The 23,766-nt window shown below is 43.3% G+C and overlaps 1 protein-coding gene across 1 annotated transcript in view; it reads right to left on the bottom strand.

Moving 5' to 3' along the window:
* Nucleotides 1–23,088, bottom strand: part of CMTM8 (CKLF like MARVEL transmembrane domain containing 8) — a 93,711-nt gene extending 70,623 nt beyond the window's left edge. Inside the window, exon 1 of the mRNA XM_006079598.4 lies at nucleotides 22,801–23,088. Within this exon, the coding sequence (XP_006079660.1) occupies nucleotides 22,801–22,947 (147 nt within the window). The 5' untranslated portion in view covers nucleotides 22,948–23,088. The remainder of the gene's footprint in view (nucleotides 1–22,800) is intronic.
* Between the last annotated feature and the right edge of the window lie 678 nt (nucleotides 23,089–23,766).

Genomic DNA, 23,766 nt, shown 5'->3' with positions numbered 1-23,766 from the left:
CCTGAAGCATGGCCTCCTCTCAGGAGACGCAGAAGTCAGACGGAAGTTCAGGCCCCACACACGGTGGGGTTTGGGCAGACACACCCATGCAGGACTCAGAAGCCAAAGACAACATCGTGGGGCCAGAAGACATGCTTTGGCACCTTCTGCATTCCCACTGGCAGACTCAGCCAAGGCAGCATTTGGTTTTTTGTGGCAGCTGTAACTGAAATCCCAGTTCCCCATGCCGAGCTTCAGAGTATTGAGAGATAAGCAGGGGGCTCGTGGGGCCACGTGTCACTAGGGCGGTCCAAGATCCAGGAGCCCTGAGGAGATCCTGCTTCCACTTCCCGGGACAGGCAGGCCAAGTCTGGGCTGACATTCTGGGAGGTGCTGCCGGTCAGCCTCCAGCCTCACCAAAAATTCTGGAAGCCATCCAGTAATGTATAATCAGTCTCTCGCTGCTCCCACTAGCTAGAGCAGATGTTGTCTGCAAGTGAAACTTGACCGAGACAACAGATGTATTACTTTCTCGTAGAAGGGAGATTCTACCTGGTGGTTACCATGAATGTCTTGGGTGAGTATGGAAGAGGGAGATGCAACCAACGGAACTGTTTCACTTGCACCCCACAGGGTACGGCTGACTCACTCACATATAATTTGGGAGCTGTTTCCTCAAATTGTTGCTCAACTAGAAATGGGAATGAAAGAAGGAATTCCCCAAAGTCTGGGGCTGGTTCATATCAAGTGAGATAATCTATGTGAAAAATCAATGACTTCTAAATGCAGATGAATGGTAAAGTGTGCACCTAAGGAAAAGTACTACCACCTTCCTGGGAATACCTCTAGTCATAAACCTTAGCAAAAACAGAAAGAAACTGTATTTTGCATCCGTTAAATTTTAGATTTAAGTCTGTGAGATGAGTAAAGGACAAAAGGCCAACAAGGAATAAATGACTCTTGAGTTTCTGCTCAAATTTGAAAATTTGAGAGTTTTTTAAAAAACTATCCTTCAATATCATTCTGAGTGTATGTTTCTTTTCGTGTCTTACATCCTATCATTGACCATCCACTTAAATAAAAATAGAAAAGTATCATACCACTATATTCTAAATGCTAGACAAAGGTTCTAGAGCACAATTATTCAACACACATTTGATGACTGAATAATTAAGATATGCATAATTAATTTACATTGTAAAACTCACATTATAGACTGGAAAAGACCTCGAAGAGCAAAGAATCAACAGGAATACGTAACAGAAGACAAGGGAACAGCTAAGGCATCTTCTTATTAGAAACTATATAGTATAAACCTCTTTTCCAAAGTTAATCTAGGTATTATATAATAACCCAATCAAAAGCCAAGACAGGGATTTCCCCAGTGGTCTACTGGTTAAGGTTTCGTCTTCCAGTGCAGAGGGTGTGGGGTTTGATCCCTGGTAGGGAGAAGGCAATGGCACCCCACTCCAGTACTCTTGCCTGGAAAATCCCATGGACGGAGGAGCCCGGTGGGCTGCAGTCCATGGGGTCGCTAAGAGTCGGACACGACTGGGCGACTTCACTTTCACTTTTCACTTTCATGCATTGGAGAAGGAAATGGCAACCCATTCCGTTGTTCTTGCCTGGAGAATCCCAGGGATGGGGGAGCCTGGTGGGCTGCCGTCTCTGGGGTCGCACAGAGTCGGACACGACTGAAGCGACTTAGCAGCAGGGAAACTAAGATTCCCACAAGCCACAAGGTGAGTCCAAAAAGTTAAAAAAAAATTTTTTTTTTAAAAGCCAAGATAACTTCACAGAAAAGACAGGGCATGGCAATGAATGACTTTTTACAAAATTCTAAAAATTATGGTTGGGGTGGTTTGCCTTGTCAGATGTCAAAATGTATCTTTCAAACTTGGGAGCAAAGGCTGGAATAGACTAGGAAGTATAGAGGTGAACCCAAACAGACACATGAACCAAATCAGTGAGATAGAGGGAGCAATCCACATTAGTTAATGAAAAACAGACTTACGGATTATCAATATAGCACGTTGAGACAACCGAGAAGACACCTAAAAACAACCCAACCTCAGAGCCAACCTTCTACCTCCAGCTAAAGTAAATTTTAATATTAAGGCTAAACAGAAAAACATACTACAAGAAAAATACAGGTTAAAAATTAATGTGTAATGACTTCCCTGGTGGTCCAGTGGTTAAGAATCCACCTGCTAATGCAGGTAACGCAAGCTCAATCCCTGGTCCAGGGAAGTCCCACATTGTGGGGGGCAACTAAGCCCATGCACCACCACGACTGAGCCTGCATGCCGCGACTGCTGAAGCCGGGTACCCAGAGCCCGTGCTCCGCAGTGAGAGGAGCCGCTGCAGTGAGAAGCCCGAGCAACACGCACCAGTGAGGAGCCCCTGCTCACCGCAACTAGAGAAACTCCGCGTGCAGAAACGAAGACCCAGCGCAGCCATAAATAAATAAAAACTTAAAAAGCAATGTATAATTAATTACATTTAGCTTTGTTAGGGAGGTAGAACTTTCTAATGAACCAAATGTAAGGAAAAAACACAACTGATAGACTTAAAGATACGTCTTTAAGCTTTTGTAAATAAAGTCAAAGCATGAAAAGCTGGAAAAACACATTTTCAACTCAGAAAGAAGGTGAATATTCCTTATATGACATAAAAAAATGCCTTTACAGGGCTTCGCAAGTGGTCTAGTGGTTAAGAATCCACGTGCAATGCAGGGGACGTTTGGTCTCTGGTCCGGGAAGATCTTATAGGTCTTGGAGCAATTAAGCCCATGCACCACATCTTTATAGAGTCTGAGAGCCACAACTACGGAAGCCCGTGCGCCCTAGAGCCTGTGCTCCACCACAAGAGAAGCCCCTGCCCTGCAACGAAAGAACAGCCCCCGCCTGCCACAACTAGAAGCCCACGTGCAGTAACAAAGACTCAGCACAGGCAAAATAAATAAAATGATACAATATGCCTTCACATAAATAATGAAACAGCAGAGCTCTCTCAAGGCAGCTGACTAGACCTCTATGTTTCTCTCTCCATCCTCCCTAAATCCCATTGAAATGACAAAAAATAAAAAACACCATACATACAAATAATTTTAAAATACGCAGTAGTGCTGAAAAACCGAAAAGAGCAACAGCAGCAATATGTAACCATGAGGGAATCCTGGGAGGCTTTGGCAACAAACTAATGACAAGGAATAAGGTTTCCAGTCTCCGGCCCTGGAGACGGAAACAGGACCATCAAAAAGGGAAGTTTCCAAGCAGATACTCAAAAAAGTCCAATGATTAAAGGCAACAGCACAGATGGGGAAAAGAATGAGCCAAGGGTTATCTGATAAGGAAAAAATTTAAAGACTTAGAAGGCTGCCAAGTTAATCATTCTCTCCACACCCTCTCCAGCAGTTACTTCTGGAAATAGCCCCCAAGATAAAGCTTCAAGACTTCCAGACACTCCAACAAGCTGTTTGCACATCTCACAGCAAAGTCCAAGCGGCCACACTTCCCCCAACGTTGCTCCCCCTATTAATAATTCTTTTTCTCTGAAAAAAGACACTAGATCATGTCTTGAAAGGTCACATGATGAAAACCCACATTCATTCCTGAGGGCTCATGGATTCTCATGTAAGCCAATCAGCCTCCAACCATCTACAATTACTAACTGTGCTGTGTTGTGCTAAGTTGCTCAGTTTGTCCGACTCCTCGCGACCCCATGGACTGTAGCCCACCAAGCTCCTCTGCCCATGGGATTCTCCAAGCAAAAATACTGGAGTGGGTTGCCATGCCCTCCTCCAGGGGATATTCCCAACCTAGGGATCCAACGCAGGTCTCCCACATTGCAGGTGGATTCCTCAATGTGGGAGCCATCAGGGAAGCCCTACAAACCAACAATCATCAACAAATGGTTGAGGAAAGCAGCCATATGGGAAGCAACAGACTCAACAAGTACAAGGGGTCTCTCTATAAACTAAGGAAAGCTTAAATACGGTTGACTTTTGACCAACACGGGTTTGGAGCGCCTCGACTCTCTGCGGTTGAAAATCTAAGTAAAACTTATAGTTGGCCAACCTTGGCTCCTGTGGTTGGATACTACAAAAAAAAATCCACTTGTAAATGGAACCATGCAGTTGAACCGATGTTGTTCAAGGGTCAACTGTATACCCAACAGTCTTAAAGTGATTCAATAAAACACAACCAGACTGCAAAGTAAAAAGAATGACAAAACGTTGGGAATTAAAACTATCAAAGCCAAAATTAAAATTCAGCAGTTGGGGTACTTCCCTGGCGGTCCAGTGGTTAAGACTTTGCTTTCCAATGCAGGGAGGGAGGGTTCCATCCCTGATCTGGGAACTAAGATCCCATAAGCCACAGGGTGTGGCCAAAAATTAAAAATAAACACAACATTATAAACCAATTATCAGATCAGATCAGTCGCTCAGTCATGTCCGATTCTTTGCGACCCCATGAATCGCAGCACGCCAGGCCTCCCTTGCCATCACCAACTCCCGGAGTTCACTCAGACTCACGTCCATCGAGTCAGTGATGCCATCCAGCCATCACATCCTCTGTCGTCCCCTTTTCCTCTTGCCCCCAATCCCTCCCAGCATCAATTATACTTCAATAAGAAAACATTTTTTTAAATTCAGCAGTTGGGCTGAAGAGAAGAACATAGTCAACTGAAAATCTGACTTTGAGCCGTAAGTGTTATTTCCTTAGGACTCTGCAAGAGAACACAGAGAAGGAATGTATAAAAGAAAAGTTAGAAGATATTGAAGATAGTTTAATTTCTCCTGGAACTTCTGGATTGAATACAGACTTTTTTGAAGGAGAAAACAGAAGGAAGAGATGTAAGAAATACAAGGAATCTCCCTGCACTGAAGACAGATCTGAGTATTAGTTATAAAGGGTCCAAGGAATGCTGGGGCAGATGAGTTTTAAGTCACCCTCTACAGAAGGGAAGAAAATTCCAAAAGCATTCAAAGAGACTTTTTTTTTTTTTTTTGATTACTTAAAAGGACATTAAAAGAAAAAAGTAAGTGAGAACCTGATTCCCCTAGAGTTGTGGGTTTGAAAACTAGTAAAACAAGCCTGTGACTTAAATACCATAAACCTCATAGTTCACTGAAATAGATGCAAAGGTTTGTTCTCAGCAGGGAACATCAGGCTACAGCTGTCCTGAAAGGGGTTTCAAGGTCTTCTGGATTTCTCCCAGGATGGGGTTAGGGTATTCAGCCTGCCCAGGGACAGATCTCACCAGGACTCAGGAAACTCCAAGTGGAAGGTCAACAATCTTCTTTTATTCCTAACCACATCAACCTGAAGCTCCAGTAATAATTACCTCATATGGTTGCAAAACTGCCTTGCATGAGCCATTTCACCCTGATTGTGTAATGACAATCCACCTACCATTTCTTGCTACACCATCCGTACCAACTTTCTACATTCTTAAGGTTATTGAATGTGCAAGGCATCATTCATGCAAGGTTGTACCGCAACTAAATAGGTGGGAATGGTAATCACAAGGTTAGGGGTTGGGGGTGGGGTACGATATTGAAACTCACAGGCCTGTCCAGGGACTACCAGACCATCAGGTCTCTTATTAACACCCCGGGACACTAGAAGACAATGAAGCAACATCTCCAAAGCACTAATGGAAAGAAATTTTAAGACCTATTATTTTACCCAATGAAATTACTCAAGTATAAAGGTGACAAGAAAGACGCTCTTTGAAGTGCAAGGGTTCAAAAAAATTCAACACCTTTAAACCTTTGCTAAAGGAATTACTCAGGGAAGTACTTTGAAAGTGAAAAATAAACCAAGAAAGCAAATGCCACAAAAAGTAGCATGAAAGAATTTAAATCTGTAGTCATCAAGAGAGTCAGTTGGTATTACAGGTCTAATATCAAACGGTATTACTGCCTGGTGGCTCAGTGGTAAAGAATCTATCTGCAAATGCAGGAGACATGGGTTTGATTCCTGTGTCAGGAAGATCCCCAGGAGAAGGAAACGGCAACCCACTCCAGTATTCTTGCCTGGGAAAATCCATGGACAGAGATGCCTGGCAGGCTGTAGTCCATGGGGTTGCAAAAGAGTTGGATGTGACTTAGTGACTAAACAACAATATTATGGGTAAAAGCGTCAGGCAACTGGCAAGAAATTATTCCTAAGAAATTAGTTTTTTAAAAAGTAACCCAGGGATTATAAAATTAAGCATTTGCTTTGGAAAATAGTCTGTCAGTTCCTCATATAGTTAAACATAGTTATACGAACCAGCAAATTCTACTCCTAGGAAGACATTCAAGAGAAACAAAAATATATGTCTACATAAAAACTTGTACATGTATGTTCTTAGCAGCATTCAGTTCAGTTCACTTCAGTCGCTCAGTCGTGTCTGACTCTTTGCGACCCCATGAATCACAGCACACCAGGCTTCCTGGCCATCACCAACTCCTGGAGCTTACTCAAACTCATGTCCATCAAGTCGGTGATGCCATCCAGCCATCTCATCCTCTGTCATCCCCTCCTCCTCCTGCCCCCAATCCCTCCCAGCATCAAGGTCTTTTCTAGTGAGTCAACTCTTCGCATGAGGTGGCCAAAGTACTGGAGTTTCAGCTTCAGCATCAGTCCTTCCAATGAACACCCAGGACTAATCTCCTTTAGGATGGACTGGTTGGATCTCCTTGCAGTCCAAGGGACTCTCAAGAGTCTTCTCCAACACCACAGTTCCAAAGCATCAATTCTTCAGCGCTCAGCTTTCTTCACAGTCCAACTCTCACATCCATACATGACCACTGGAAAAACCATAGCCTTGACTAGATGGACCTTTGTTGGCAAAGTAATGTCTTTGCTTTTGAATATGCTACCTAGGCTGGTCATAACTTTCCTTGCAAGGAGTGAGCGTCTTTTAATTTCATGGCTGCAGTCACCATCTGCAGTGATTTTGGAGCCCCCAAAAATAAAGTCTGACACTGTTTCCACTGTTTCCCCATCTATTTCCCATGAAGTGATGGGACCAGATGCCATGATCTTCGTTTTCTGAATGTTGAGCTTTAAGCCAACTTTTTCACTCTCCTCTTTCACCTTCATCAAGAGGCTTTTTAGTTCCTCTTCACTTTCTGCCATAAGGATGGTGTCATCTGCATATCTGAGGTTATTGATATTTCTCCCGGCAATCTTGATTCCAGCTTGTGCTTCTTCCAGCCCAGCATTTCTCATGATGTACTCTGCACAGAAGTTAAAGAAGCAGGGTGACAATATACAGCCTTGACGTACTCCTTTTCCTATTAGGAACCAGTCTGTTGTTCCAAGTCCAGTTCTAACTGTTGCTTCCTGACCTGCATATAGGTTTCTCAAGAGGCAGGTCAGGTGGTCTGGTATTCCCATCTCTTTCAGAATTTTCCACAGTTTATTGTGATCCACACAATCAAAGGCTTTGGCATAGTCAATAAAGCAGAAATAGATGCTTTTCTGGAACTCTCTTGCTTTTTCCATGATCCAGCAGATGTTGGCAATTTGATCTCTGGTTCCTCTGCCTTTTCTAAAACCAGCTTGACCATCTGGAAGTTCACGGTTCACATATTGCTGAAGCCTGGCTTGGAGAATTTTGAGCATTACTTTACTAGCGTGTGAGATGAGTGCAATTGTGCAGTAGTTTGAGCATTCTTTGGCATTGCCTTTCTTTGGGATTGGAATGAAAACTGACCTTTTCCGGTCCTGTGGCCACTGCTGAGTTTTCCAAATCTGCTGGTATATTGAGTGCAGCACTTTCACAGCATCATCTTGGATTTGAAATATCTCAAATTTGAAATATCAAACAGGATTTGAAATATCTCAACTGGAATTCCATCACCTCTACTAGCTTTGTTCGTAGTGATACATCCTAAGGCCCACTTGACTTCACATTCCAGGATGTCTGGCTCTAGGTGATTGATAACACCATCATGATTATCTGGGTCATGAAGATCTTTTTTGTACAGTTCTTCTGTATATTCTTGCCACCTCTTCTTAATATCTTCTGTTTCTGTTAGGTCCATACCATTTCTGTCCTTTATTGAGCCCATGTTTGCATGAAATGTTCCCTTGGTATCTCTAATTTTCTTGCAGTGTTACCAATAGCTAAAAGGTGGAAAACAACCCAAATATCTATGAACTCATGAATGGATGGATAAAATGAAGCCACACAATGAAACAATATTTGGCAATAAAAAGAAAAGAAGTACTCGCTCATGCTCTAACATGGATGAATCTTGAAAATGTTAGCTTAAGTGAAAGAAGTTAAGCACAAAAGATCACATATTATGGGATTCATTTATATGAGATGTCCAAAACAGGCAAATGTGATGGACACAGAACGTGGAATTGGTGACAGCATAGGAAGAGGTTGTGGAGAAATGGAGAATGACCCCTAATAGTGCGGAGTTTCTTTCTGGGATGATGAAAACATTCTAAAATTGACTATGATGATGGTTGCACAACACTGTGAATATTCCAAAAGCCTCTGAGTGGTACACTTCAGGTGGGTGAATTGTATCTCAAAAAATGCTATTTAGGAAAAACATAAAAAACTGTCTAACACAAAGAGCATGATAAGGAAAAGGTTAGTGTTATATTTTGAATGGAATTATGTGGTTACACATCTTAATTCTCTGGGGAGTTAGCAAAAAAAAAAAAATATATATATATATATATATATATATATATATCAGTGAAGTAAAGTGAAGTAGCACAGTCGTGTCCAACTCTTCGCAACCCCATGGACTGCAGTCTAGCAGGCTCCTCCATCCATGGGATTTTCCAGGCAAGAGTACTGGAGTGGGGTGCCATCGCCTTCTCCATACTTATATATATATAAGTACTTTGGGTAAAATTTAAAAGATAACTCCAAACAAAATAGAAATGGAATTTATAACTTACAATCACTAGAGAAAAAAATAAGGAAAACTAAGAATTCTAAATAAGTTATCACAATAAATATAAATGTGTTAAAAATTTCTATATTGAAAGACTGATTCTCAGACTGGGTATGGAACTAAAATCTAGTTACATGATCAATATAGAAGGCTTAACAAGATGACAGAGAAAGGAAAATATTAAAGGGACAGTTTCCTTTCAGAAGATGAAAATGTTCCAGAACTGGATAAAAGTGATCGAATGTATTATACTAAATGTCATTCATTTGTTCATTTTAAATAGCTACTTTTATAGACATACCTCATTCCGTTACACTTTCCTTTCATGTGCTTCAAAAATACTGTTTTTCACAACTGAAGGTTTGTGGCAACCCTGTATCAAACAAGTCTTACTGACTTTTTCAAATAGCACTTGCTCACTTTGGGTCTCTGTCACATTTGTTAATTCTCACAATATTTCACACATTTTCATTACTACTACATTTGTTATGGTGATCCGTGATCAGTGATCTCCAATGATACGATCATAACTGTTTTGAGGTGCCACAAACCTTGCCCATAAAAGATGGTGAACCTCACTGACTGCTGACGATCCAGAACATTATATGAACTTAGCTGATAACGCAGTGGCAGGGTGTGAGAGGACAGACGCAAACTCTGAAAGAAGTTCTACTGTGGGTCACGTGCTGTCAAAGAACACAGCATGCTACAGAGAACCACTTCATGAAGAGAAGAGTCAACGAATGCAGCAAACTTCATTCTTGCATTATTTTAAGGAACTGCCAAAGCCACCCCAACCTTCGGCAGTACCACCCTGATTAGCCAGCAACCATCAACATCCAGGCAAGAGTCTCCACCAGCAAAAAGATTATGGCTCGCTAAAGACTTGGAGACAGTTAGCATTTTTTACCAATAAAGAATTTTTAATTAAGGTATGTACATTGTTTTTTAAATGTATTGAATTAAATACTTACCAGCCTACAGTATAATGTAAACATAATTTATATGCACTTGGAAACCAAAAAATTTATTTGACTAGCTTTATTTTGGTACTGCTTTATTACCCTGGTCTGGAACCACAATATCTCTGAAGTATGCCTATATGTTATGTGAATCTCACTTCAATTAAAAATAAAGGAACAAGAACATATCAGATAAATGCCAAAAAAAGCTGAGGTGACATTAGTAAAGTCAGACAAAACGGAACACAGCAAAGTGGTCTAGAAGGCTGGTCTTATACTAACACAAACAGAAAACCCTCAGATACGACACCAACAAATCAAACCCAAGAGTTAAGAAAGAAAGTTTTAAAATCCAGTAGTTTCTTTAAAAAATACATTATAATTAAATAGAGATTATATCAGAAGTACAAGAATGACTCAACGTTAGATTTTCTAATGTAATTCACTCCATTAACAAATAGAAGGAAAAAAAACCTATATGCTGACCTAACAAAAGGCACCCTCCCAGCCAAATACTAGCTCCCAAATTCAACAATTATTCCTGATTAAGATGTAAAACCTCCCTTTCTTAATTCAATAAAGAATATTACCAGAACCCACAGTAAAACCTGTATTATAATTAAAGCATTGGAAACACTGCAGTTACAGTTATGAGTCAGCCAAAGATATCCATCTCGTCTCAATCATTCCTAACCTATGCAATAATGAAAAACAATATAAATATAAAAAGAAGAAAACCACCTGTGTTCAGATATTACTATAACTTATAAAATAATAATAGAACTAACTATAATAATTAGGACAATAATAATTAGAACTAATTATTCAAATAAAATGGCTACATATAAAACAAGATAATCAATAGCTTTTTTTCAAGCTATAAACAGTTACAAATTGCCAAATTCAATTCATTTTTTATAAATCCTATTTATCAAATATAATAAGAAGTACATAGACTCATCTGGCAAAAACTTAGAGCTTCAAGAGCATAAACTGACCTTAAATAAATAGATACAATATTCTTAAGTGGTAAGATTCAATATCATAAGGACATCTCTTCAAATTAATTTATAAATTTAATGCAGTCTCAATCAAAATCAGAGTGGAATGTAAAGAACAATGATTTTAAAAATCACCTCCAAGTGTAAGTGTAAGTATACAAAAGCATAGCCAGAAAGAGAGAAACTGATGTGATTTATAGCAAGGAGATCCAACCAGTCCATCCTAAAGGAATCAGTCCTGAATATTCATTGGAAGGACTGATGCTGAAGCTCAGTCTCCAATACTTTGGCCACCTGATGCAAAGAACTGACTCATTTGAAAAGACCCTGATGCTGGGAAAGATTGAAGGCGGGAGGAGAAGGGGACGACAGAGGATGAGATGGTTGGATGGCATCACCGACTCAATGGACATGAGTTTGAGTAAGCTCCGGGAGTTGGTGATGGACAGGGACGCCTGGCGTGCTGCAGTCCATGGGGTCACAGAGTCAGACACGACTGAGCAACTGAACTGAACTGAATATTTAAATGCATGTAAAGCTACAGTCAATTTAGAATTGACTCAGAATCAAGAAATAGTTACACATATATGGGAATATGATTAATGGTGAGACAACTAGCTACCCATTTGGGGGGAAAATGAAATTACATTCTTTTAAATTTATTTTTAATTGGAGGATAATTGCTTTACAATGTTGTGGTGGTCTCTGCCATACAACAATGTGAATCAGCCATAGGTATACACATGTCCCCTCCCTTGTGACCACCCTCCCACCCCTCACCCCCTCCCACCCGACCAGAGTACCAGCTTGAGCTCCCTGTGCTATAAAGCAACCTCCCACTAGCTATGAATTTTACCCATGGTAACGCATATATGTCAGTCATACTCTCTCAGTTCATCCCACCCTCTACTTCCCCTGCTGGGTCCGCAAGTCTGTTCTCTATTCCTGCCCTGTAAGTGGGTTCATCAGTACCATATTTCTAGATTCTATCCATTTTTCTAGATTCCATACACAGGCATTAATATATGATATTTGTTTTTCTCTTTCTGATTTACTTCACTCTGGCAGGGGAGATACCATGATCATGAAATTACATTCTTATCCACACAGAAAGAACTTATGCCTTTAGATGACAATTTTTTTAAAATTGTTTATTTATTTATATTTGGTTGCACCGCATGGCTTGCAGGGTCTGTTCCTTGACCAGGGATTGAGCTCAGGCTCTGGCAGTGAAAGCGCCGAGTCCTAACCACTGGACAGCCAGGGAACTTCTGCTGGTAAATATTTTTAACATTTAAAAGAATGGTATTTTCTCCAAATATCTGTATAATCCTGGGTGTCAGGAAGCCATGTTTAAGCAAAGTAAACCCAAGAAGGCTGAATAAAGGTAAGATCTAGATTTCATGCAAATTAGAAACTTATTTTGATGAAAATGGCATGAATGATACTAACAACAAGTGACATGAACAAGTTAATACTTATACAGGAAACCTACAAATCAACAAAAAAGCAATATGGAAAAACATCAAGATATCACTAAGTGAAAACGAAGTTGCAGAATATGTATACTACACTCATTCATGTGTGTGCATATATGCACACACAGAGAAAAAGGTCTGTGAGCACTAAGTAGATGGGGGTAGATGCTGGATACAGTGAAGGAGGTAAGTTATCAGAGATACTCAGTTTTCACTCTATATATAAATGATTTGAAGTTTTTTACAATGAACACACTGCTAAGTTTCTTTAATTACATTAATGCATAAATACATTCTCATCACAAAAAAATTAAAACCATATAAAAAATAAGGAGTTAAAAAGCAAACCTCCCTATTCAAATACATCCCACAATCCAATCTTATTTCCCTCCTTGGAGGTAAATTTTCATAAATGTCTTCACTCCCTGGTGGCTCAGACAGTAAAGAATCCACCTGCAGCACAGGAGACACGGGTTCGATCCCAGAGTTGGGAAGATCCCGTGGAGGAGGGCATGGCACCCCACTCCAGTATTCCTGGCTGGAGAATCCCATGGACGGAGGAGCCTGGCGGGCTACAGTCCACGGGGTCACAAAGAGTGGGACACAGCTGAGCGACTAATGCTTTCACTTTTTCACTCCCTTTTATATCTTTAAAACATTTTTAAAGACAGAAAGGGCCCTTTTTTTTGTTTTTTAATGAGTAGAAGGGGAAAAACAGGCATTTACTGAAAGAAGAAATAAATGGCTTATAAGCACATTTTAAATGTTAAATTTTAATCATCACAGAAATAAAATTTTAAATTTTAAAATTTTTAAATTTTAAAAAATCTCTTTTTTCACATGTCCAAGGCTTCCTTGAATATTAGCTGATGCTCTGACTGGTGGGTGTCTATGCCAAATCAGGTTTTATTAGAGTATCTCCCACTCCAAGAAAATTGGAAAATGTTAAAAGTTTGAGTATTTGAAGAAACAAACCCACTGAAACACCACTAGAACACAAACACACAAACCCACTGAAACAGAACTATAGGGAATGCCAATGGGTATAAACCTTTCTGTACAACTGGGCAGTAATACCACAAGCCTTAAAAACACATAGAGCAACCCCACTCCAACACAAAACTATTAGAACTAATAAATGAAATCAGCAAAATTGTAGAATATAAGGTTAAGGATACAGAGCTCAACTGGATTTCTATGATGTAGCAATAAACAATCTGAAAATGAAATTAAGAAAATAATTTCATGTTCAATAGCATCAAAAAGAATAAAACACTTAGGAATAAATTTAACAAAAGAAATATATGATATATACATTGAAGACTACAAAACATTGTTAAAGAAATTAGAGGAGATGTAAATAAACAGAAAGGTATCCCATGTCCATGAATCAGAAAACAGTTTTCAAACAGCAATATTCCCTCAATTGATCTACAGATTCAGCACAACCCATACTGAAACTCCAGCAGCCCTTTTTGCAGAAATTGGCAAGATGATACTAAAATTCAAGGAAATGCAAGGGACCCAGAATAGCCAAAACAATTTTCAAAAAATAACAAACTTGCAAACTCACAGTCTGATTGCAAAACTTTCTACAAAGCTAGTTAGTGTGGTACTGGCACAAGGATAGATATTTAGATCAACAAAACAACTGATAATGCAGAAATAAACCCTTACATTTATGGCCATATGATGTTCAACAATGGGTGCCAACACAATTCAGTGGGGAAAAAATTGTCTTTTCAACATATAGTGCCAGGACAATTAGATATCCACACGGAAATGAACGAAATTACCCTCCTTCCTCAAACAATTAACTCAAAATTAGCCACAGACCTAAATGTAAGACATAAAACTACACAACTTTTGACTTTACCAGCAGTCCAGTGGTTAAGATTCTGTGCTTCCACTGCAGGGGCACGGGTTCGATCCCTGGTCAGGGAAGTTGCGCATGCCATGCAATGAAGCACCGCCCCCCTAAAAAACACCTATAAAACTTTCAGTAAAAAACAGACAAGCAAATCTTTGTGACCCTGCATTAGGCAAAGTCTTCTTAGCTATGACATCAAAAATACAAACAACAAGAGAAAAAAAATACACAGATTGTCCTTTGTCAAATTAGGAAACCCTTGTTCTTTAAAGGAAACCATCGTATAAAGTGAAAAGACAACACCCAGCATGGAAGAAAAATACTTGCAAATCACGTATCTGATATATGATAAGGAACCTGTATCCAGAATATGAAAAGCATGCTTACAAGTCCACAATTAGAGAAATTAGTTTTTTAAATGGCAAAGGATTTTTTGGTTGTTAACATTATCTTTATTAGGCTGCTGTTGACATTACTTTTCAACTTTTCAGGGCCTGGTTGTTCCTTTTAAATGGCCAAGGATTTGAACTGACACTTCTCCAAAGAAGCTAGACAAATGACATAAAGAGACGCTCAACATCAATAGTCATCATGGAAATACAAACTAAAACCACAATGAGATATCACTTCATACCTTGTAGGATGATTAGAAAAGGCAGAAAACAAATCTCGGGGAGGATGTGGAGAGATTGGAACACTCGTGTTGGTGCTGGAATTATAAGTTAGGGTCACCATTTTGGAAAGAGTCTAGCAGTACCCTGACAAATAGTAGACAAAGACCTACCGTATCAATCAACCCTCCTTTCCTAGGTAAACGCCCAAGAGAACTGAAAACTAAGTCCACACAAAACCTGTGCACGAAGGTTCACAGCAGTGTGTTCGTAACAGTGGAAACAGCCCAACTGTTCATCAGTTGATGAATGGATAAACAATACATATATATGTATGATACAATGAAATATTATTTGGCAATAAAAGGAATGAAGTACTGAGACATGCTAGAGCATGGACAACCCTTGGAAACATTATGTTAAGTGAAAAGCCAGACAGCAAGGGCCACACACTATAGGATTCATCTACAAGAAATAACCAGGACAGACAAATCCAGGGGGCAGAGAACAGATTCGCTGCTACCAAGGGCTGAGGCCAGGGGAGGCCAGGGAGTGACTGCTAACAGATACAAGGTTTCTTTCTGTGGTGACAGAAACGTCCTAAAATCAGACAATGATGAGAGCCCTACAACTCTGTGAATATCCTAAAAAATTTCTGAATTGTACACCTTTAAAAGGTCAACTTTTCATGTATATTTTTACTTTTACTTTTTTGTTTTTTATTTCATTTTTTTCTTGAAGTATAGTTGATTTTAAATGTTTCAGGTGTACAGCAAAGGACATATATATCCTACATGATAATGGTCTTTGACTCACTTCATCTCTACATCTATCCATGTTGCTGCTAATGGCATTGTTTCGTTACTTTTTATGACTGAGTAATATTCCATTGTATGTATGCACCACGTCTTCTGTATCCATGAGTCTGTCAGTGGACACTGCGGCGGCTTCCGTTTCTTGACTGCTGTAAAGAATGCCGCAGTGAACGCTGGAGTGCGTGTGTCTTTTCTCCCAATATACACCCACGAGTGGGACGGCTGGATCAGACAACAGCTGTATTTTTAGTTTTTAAGGAAAAATCATCAATCTCTTATGGCTAATACCTCAATAAAGCTGTATCTTAAACCTGGATATGCCCAAACTCATAGAACAGTACACTAAAAAGGGTAAATTTTACTGTAGACATCAATAAAATTTTACTTCAAGGAAGATTCATATGCCCTGTTGCTCAATTCTAAGTACACATCCATAGAAAATCTCAAAAGAGTATCCAGAAAGAGGGGGCTTATGGAATGTTTGTTACAACCTTCTTACAGGAAAGAAAGAAACCTAAATTGAACAGTGGGAGCCTGGATATTTATGGGATACTAGGTGGCCCAGAGAAGGCAATGGCAACCCACTCCAGTACTCTTGCCTGGAAAACCCCATGGACGGAGGAGCCTGGTAGGCTGCAGTCCATGGGGTCACTAGGAGTCGGACACGACTGAGCGACTTCACTTTCACTTTTCACTTTCATGCATTGGAGAAGGAAATGGCAACCCACTCCAGTGTTTTTGCCTGGAGAATCCCAGGGATGGGGGAGCCTGGTGGGCTGCCGTCTGTGGGGTCGCACAGAGTCGGACATGACTGAAGCGACTTGGCAACAGCAGCAGCAGGTGGCCATTGGGATTCCCCAGTGGCTCAGAGGTAAAAAATCCACCTGTGATGCAGGAGCCACAGGAGACTCGGGTTCAATCCCTGAGTTGGGAAGAGCCCCGGGAGAAGGAAATGGCAACCCCTTCCAGTATCCTTGCCTGGAGAAACCCATAGACAGAGGAGCCTGGTAGGCCACAGTTCATAGGGTTGCAAAGAGTCAGATATAACTGAAGCAACTTAGCATGCACGCACGCAGGCAGCCATTAAGAATGACTGAAGAACTTCAATGATTTTTTTTAAAGCCAGGAGCAGAAGAAAAAATGTTTTTAAAAATTGGAAAAAAAAAAAAAACACAATGCCTAAAGAAATGAACGCTGATGAGGAAAGGTAATTTATCAGGTCTCCCCAGGAATCTGGCACATTCAGATTGGGTAATCTGAGCAGAGTGTAATAAAGGTCTTATTTAGAAGGTAGGGTGCAGGAAAACCACAAGCCATAACGCAGGGCCTGGCAATAGGAAGTGGCTGGGAGTGACCAGATAACAGAGCCAGGGAAAACAGCCCAGGGCCGAGGGCTGCCAGAGCCCGCCTTGCACAGAGGGACACAGCTAGGCTGCTGAGCCCCGGCAGGGAGGAGTCCCAAGAACGAGCGCCCTGAGCCTGCTCCCCTCCCACCTACCACATCCTACAGGTGCCAGGAGGCCCCTGGAATCCAGTGTAGCATCAGAGGGGACCCTGGAGACGGCCGGGTCCGTGCAAGTCACTACAGGGTGGAGAGCTGGGTGGAGGGTGCCTCTGAGTGACGAATACAAGACGTCCAGCACAGATGGTCATAGCAGGAAGCAAGGAGTAGTTCGTAAGTGACCGCATTTTTAAAAAAACTGCAGATAAGTAACACACAACCACTTAAGAAACCCTGGAATGGTTTACTCCAGGGGGTAAACAGAGGTTCGCCCAGAGTTTCTCAACAGTGGGGCTGTAGGCAGCTGGTGAAGCAACTCTTCATGGCTGGGGACTGTCCCAAGAGCTTCAGGACATCAGACTCCCTGGACCCCAGGGCACTGAACACCAGGAGAACAGGCATGACAATAACCAAAACTTTCTGAAAAGCCTCCCCACGCCCAAACATTGGGTCAATATTGACACGCCTGACAGGAACCACTGTGGGGAACATAGTTCAAGGGTTTTTTTTTCATACTTGCATTTTTCTCATTTTTCTACCAAGATTAGAAACCTGTGTTCATCCTTCTTCAAAAAGAAATCAACAGGATAGACTAATTTAACTCCTCCTGGCCTCACCGCACAACACGTGGGATCTAGTTCCCCCACCGGGGATCGAACCCTCGTCCCCTGCATTGCGAACTTGAAGCCTTAACCACTGGATCGCCAGGCAAGTCCCAGGATAAATTAATTTAGATGCCAGTTCTCAGGAAACCCTATCTGTCCTCCCCCAACTAAGTTTGCTCATGACAGTAAGTAAACAAAAGGTGATCGGACATTATTACCTGCATGACATAACTCATTTTGAAGTCGCCAACAGGAAGGCTGCAATTTAACTCAGCTTCTGACACATCACTTTTATTCTTCCAATCCTCATAACTGTTATGAGATCACAACATCCTACAAGTCACAGGTCAAGTCCTGGATTGCTTCTAGCTTGTTATAAAACTTGAAGAGGAAGGAAACCACTACAATTTGGTTGCCATACCATGTTACACCGGCACCCTCTAGGGTGTTTTAGCAGGTCACCTCTGTGAGAAAGCCAGGCCGAGGGATCCTGACAACAGATTTGGGGAAACACTGTTTTACTCTCTATTATTTCCCCCAGGCTCAAGCAGGAAGTCAGGTTCTTAGTAACTCTTTGTCTCAGTATTTTGCTTTTTCAAGGCGGAAAGTAACATTCTTCTGGGGGCAGGTCTAACTTAATCTGAGGGCTGGAACAGCAAAGTTTGAAACCTGCCCTGCCTCCACTAAAGAATTCATGGTTCCTTACGGTTCAAGAAACCATCCACTGCAAGCTACATTCTGACTCAGATGTTAAAATATAAACAAAAATGAAAATATTTATAAAATATAAACAGTATACTGAATCAATAAAATGTAGTATATACTCTTTAGGGTGATCCTTAACATTTTCAAGAGTTCTATGGAATCCTCTGGCGATCCAGTGGTTAGGACCTCGTGCTCTCACTGCTGGGGCCCTGGGTTCAGTACCTGGTCAGGGAACTAAGATCCCACAAGCCACGTGGCATGGCCAAAATAAATGAAAAAGAAAATTTTAAGAATCTCTTTGGAGTAGGAAATGGCAACCCACTCCAGTATTCCTGTCTGGAGAATCCCATGGACAGAAGAGCCTGGCTGGCTACAGTCCATGGGGTCACAAAGAGTCGGACACGACTGAACTAACGAGCACATACGTATGGACAGTAAGTTCATGAAGTGTTCTTCCGATGAATGAAGACACCCTCTCCCATTCCACATTCCCAACATCTATTTAGATAAAAGTAATCTATATAAAACTGCACAAGTGGAAGAAACTCTACAATCATCAATTGACTCGCTTGAAATATCGTAAGTAATGGAATTTTTAAAATAATTAGCTATTGACATTTGTTTTATAGATAACAGCATATTATGATAAAAGAAAGTATCTAAGCATTCTGTAGCTGTTTTCTCAAAGGACTATCCAAGAACACTTTGCAATAGTATCTAGTGAGCTTGTTAAAAATGCTGCTTTCTTTCTCACTGCAGCAAACTTGCTGTAACAGAATTTCTGTAGTCAGCACTCTAGAATATGCATTTTAGTACAGTGCTCACTGTGATTTTTATGCTCATTAAATCTTTAAAGTCACTGTGCTGGAGGCTAAGATGGTGTAAAAGAAATTCTAGTTAAAACAGCATTTCAGTGGAGGTTTCTTAAATTTCTACAGCAATTTCCACTACAATGGATAAAGCAGGCTTAGAGAATGTTACTTACTTTCTTGGGCCATTCTAAACATTTGACATAGGCAATTTGGAGCATGCCTAGAAAAAGAATAAGTAACTTGGCTCAACACTGGTGATCAATATATATTTGTTGAATAAATGAATATAATGCAAACAGGAAAAAAAAAACCTCTTTAGGGGACTTTCTGGTGGTCCAGTGGTTAAGAATCCGCCTTGCAGAGCAGGGGGTGTGGAGTTGATCCCTGACCAGGGAACTAAGATCCCATATGCTGTGGGGCAATTAAGCCCACGTGCCACAACTAGAGAGTGTGTGCACCACATGAAAGATTCCATGTGCTGCAACTAAGACCCAGTGCAGCCAAATAAATTTAAAAAAAGTTTTTAATCTCTTTAAATGTCCATGAGTTTTCCTGATTGAGAGAACAGGTTCTTGGTATTACAGAAGAAAACACTCATGTGAAGGCACACTGCTGTCATGTCACAGCTCTCTGGGAAGAAAACAGATTCTACAGGTTTCCAGAAAGGGGGTGGGGGATCAAGAATTGGAATCTTTTAAAAAGAATTAGAAGAGCTAGAAGATAACAGAGGAACACTTTCAAAATTCTGAAGGAAAAAATTTCCAATCTACCATTCTTCACCTAGTCAAACTATTAATTATGTGTAACAGTGGAATGAAGACATTTCAAAAGATGCGCCTCTAGATTTACACATGCGCCCTTTTTTAGGAGACACGTGTGTGTCAGAGGGTGTGTGTTTCCCCCCAGACAGAGGACACTGGTCCTGGGAGGCAAAGGATCAACCTAGGAGAAGGGGGAAGGGGCTTTCAACAGGCACATGCAGGAGACCCCAGGCCATCAGCTGTGTCCAGGTGAGAAGGCCAGGTGAAAGGGGATCAGACACTCCCAGAGAGGGCTGGTCAAGAAAACGACCCTGATGGAATACCTGCTGTCTCTCAGTTTCCTGAGTGAAGACTCAAACAGTAAAGTCAGTGACTAAGTATCTAGAGAACTCAGAAATGGAAAATTACAATCTCCAGGAACAACAAGAAATTGGACAGCAAAGGAAAAGCACCCACAGACTGCTCAGCGGCTCCTCTTGAACAGTGTTTATGATATCCTAAGGTCAGCACCGGTTATCGATCTAATCCAAAGACATAAAGGTGTATGTATAATGCGGGTGGGGAAGGGGTGGCCCAAGAGGGCTAAAGCCTCATTTGTCAGAGTACAAAGCCAAGGATAACACCATTGGTGGGGGAAGGGTCTAAGAGATGGGAATGTGGGTACCTCTGGTACGGCAATGGTGGGGGAGGGTTAGATGTCTACCGGTAGGCCAGTGACTCTAAAACCTGTGCATTAGAGATCTGCCAAAATAAAAACTCTCGTAGTCATTCAGGATAATTTTTCTCATGTTTTTCCATCAGTTTCAAAAAACGTATTGAAATTGAAACGTCTACGTGCCAACACATCAACAGTGGTTATTTCTAGTAACATAATTGTGGGCCATTTACATTTTTTCTTTTACTTTCCTATTTTCAGAGAAAGCATGGAACATGGAGTCTGTTGATCATAAATCAGAAAACACGAGGTGTTTTACTTTACACCTGGTCCGCATCCACACCAGGGTAGAAGGCCCACCTCTGTCCCTGTAGCTGCCATTTGCTCTGCTGGAGCAGAGGAGCCTGCCAACTCCTTCATCCACACAGCAAATATTTGTTGAATTCCTATAAGCCAGGCCCTGCAAGGTGATTCCAATACCGGAGCTTTCTATTGGATCTCCCCAGCCTCAGTGCCAGCAGGGGGAACGAAATGGGGGATGGGCTAAACCAACACTTCAAACTCTCTATGCACTGGAAGCAATGGGGATGTATTCAGTTGGTCTGGGGTGTGCTCCGAGTCTCTGGAAAAGTGGATGAGCTATGTTACATGCTTTGTTGCAGGTTTCTCAGGGGATCTGGGGTCCTCAGCACTTTGGTACCATCATGGCCCCAAGCTCACATAAGCTAGATTTCAACCCCACAAAGGTTTAAGTGAAAGTATGAGGGATGTGGGGCTTCCCCAGGTGGCATAGTGGTAAAGAATTCCGCCTGCCATTGGAAAAAGCCATGGTCCCCTGCCCTTTTGTATGACACCCTTTTTGAAACACACCAGCCTGGAAATAAAAAACAAACAAAAAAAAGAATTCGCCTGGGAATGCAAGAGATGTGGGTTCAATCCCTGGGTTGGGAAGATCCCCTCCAGTACGAAACGGCACCCCACTCCAGTATTCTTGCCTGGGAAATCCCATGGACAGAGGAGGCTGGTGGGCTGCAGTCCATGGGGCCGCAACTGAACAGCCACAAGTAAACTGCGCGAGATATGGCAGAAGGAAGGGATGCTCCTTAACAGTTAAGGGCCCTGGAGACAGGCAGGCCTAGGTTTGAATCCCACCTCCACCCCCAGGTGGGACCTACTTCCTCTCTCTAAACCTCAGTTTCTTCACAAGTAAAATGGGATCATAATCAAAGCTCCCTTCACAGGATGGGCTTCCCAGATGGCTCAGATGGTAAAGGGGCTGCAGTCCAGAGGGTCGCAAAGAGTCGGAGACGACTGAGCGACTTCACTTTCTTTCACTTTTCATAGGATAGGAGTGTTGTGCGGGACATGAGGGCAGGAAGGTGTCTAAGGGGCTTGATGAGACCCTGGCACCTGGTGAAGAGAGTACACAGTAGCCTCCGTTAGCTGTTAACAAGCCCGGGACCTTTCTCAGCCAGGAGGAAACCTAAAGGGGGGATAACTGGATCTCTCAGCGTCCACGTTCTCCTCTAGAGGAGAAGGCTGGTTCATGTGCCCCCTCCCCAGGAACTGTCTGAGTCTTAAACCAGGATGTGCAAAGCACCAGACAAGAACCCCTTTGATCCTCAAACAGCACCAGACAGGAGACCCTCGGAATTTTTCCGTAAACCCTTCCTGATTCACCTCAGTTTTACTTCCAAGGAGATAATTAGGAAAAAGAAGTCTTCTCCCCTGATCTTCGAGAAGCTTTGCTTTTGGGGAAAAGGCCACCCACGTGGATATCAGGTGAGGGAGGCACCAGGTATCTCTGACACTCATGAACACAAACTCAATGTTCACCAAGCATCCCGCTCCGGGCACACGCCACGACCGCAGAGTGGGCTCAGGAGGTCGGGTTTCTCCCCAACATCCCGAAGCTCATGACCCTTTCCCCTAGAAGAGCCCAAGGTGAGAAGGGGCCCTCTTCTGAGAGGGGGTCTCGGAGTTCGGCACCTTGGGATGAAGGCGAGGCTAAGCCTAAAGCGTTCCTCCGAAGCCGTCTGAAGGATGTGAACAAGCTCCCGGGCGAGGAGCACCGCGCGGGGTCCACCTGCGCCCCTTGCCCCGCCCGCCCCCCCGAGGCACTCACGATCTCCGCCACGATGAGGAGCCCGGGCAGGGTGCGGAGGAACTCGCGGTCGTAGGAGAAGCTGCTGCTGGTGGTGGAGAAGTTCTCGGCGAAGGAGCTGGCGGTGGTGGTGACCGTCTGCGAGCGGGCGCGCTGCGGCTCCTCCATCGTTGCGCCCGGGCGGGCAGCGCCGGCCCCGCCTCGGAGACCCCCGGCGCGTCCAGGCGGGCCGCGCGGCTCAGAGCCCAGGGACACCGGCCAGTGGGGGGGAGGGGAGCGCGGCGGCTGAGGGACGGGGCGCGCGGGGGGCGCCTGCCGGGCCCGTGTGGCCGCGGCGCGAGTCTGGAGAGCACGCGGCGCCCCCCTCTCCTCGGCGAGCGCGGGCTCTCGGGCTGCGCGGGGGCGCCGCGGCAGGAGACCCGGCGAGGGGGAAGCCTCCGGCGGCCGAGGGAGGCGGCGGAGGCCGCCGGGCGGAGGGGAGGGGGCGTGGAGAGGGGCGGGCACGCGGTGGGCGGGGAGGAACCGCCCCGCGAAGGCGGCGCCGGCCGGCGGCCGCTTCACCTGTTGCTCGGCCTGGAGGGTGCGGGGGCGCGGCTCCGCGCGGCGCGGGGTCTGCGGAGGGAGGCCTGGGGTCGCGGCCGCCGGCTGCTCGGCTCAGCCAGGCGCCGCCTCCTGGGGGCGGGTCGCCGCTGACCTGTCTCTTTCCACCTGGCGGCGGCCGGCCCGCGGCTCGGGGGCCCCCGAGAAGAGCCAGGCCTCCGGGCCACGTGGCTACGGGAATGGAGGGGTGGGCGGGGCGATGACTTCAGGTGGCGAAAGAGTGGCTGGAGTTACGACCTGGCCGGACCTTAGACCCGAACGAGATCGATGTGTGGCTGCCGGGACGGTCCGGCCGGAGCTTCTCCCCCTGCCGCCGCGGCGGCCGCCGCAGCCGGGCGGGATTTCCTGCCCCTCCTGCCGGGAACAATTTGAGGAACCAGCTTCATC

This window comes from Bubalus bubalis, chromosome 21 (assembly GCF_019923935.1).
Source record: "Bubalus bubalis isolate 160015118507 breed Murrah chromosome 21, NDDB_SH_1, whole genome shotgun sequence".
NCBI lineage: Eukaryota > Metazoa > Chordata > Mammalia > Artiodactyla > Bovidae > Bubalus > Bubalus bubalis.
Note: the sequence above shows the minus strand (reverse complement) of the source record. Positions and strands in the feature narration are given on the sequence as shown.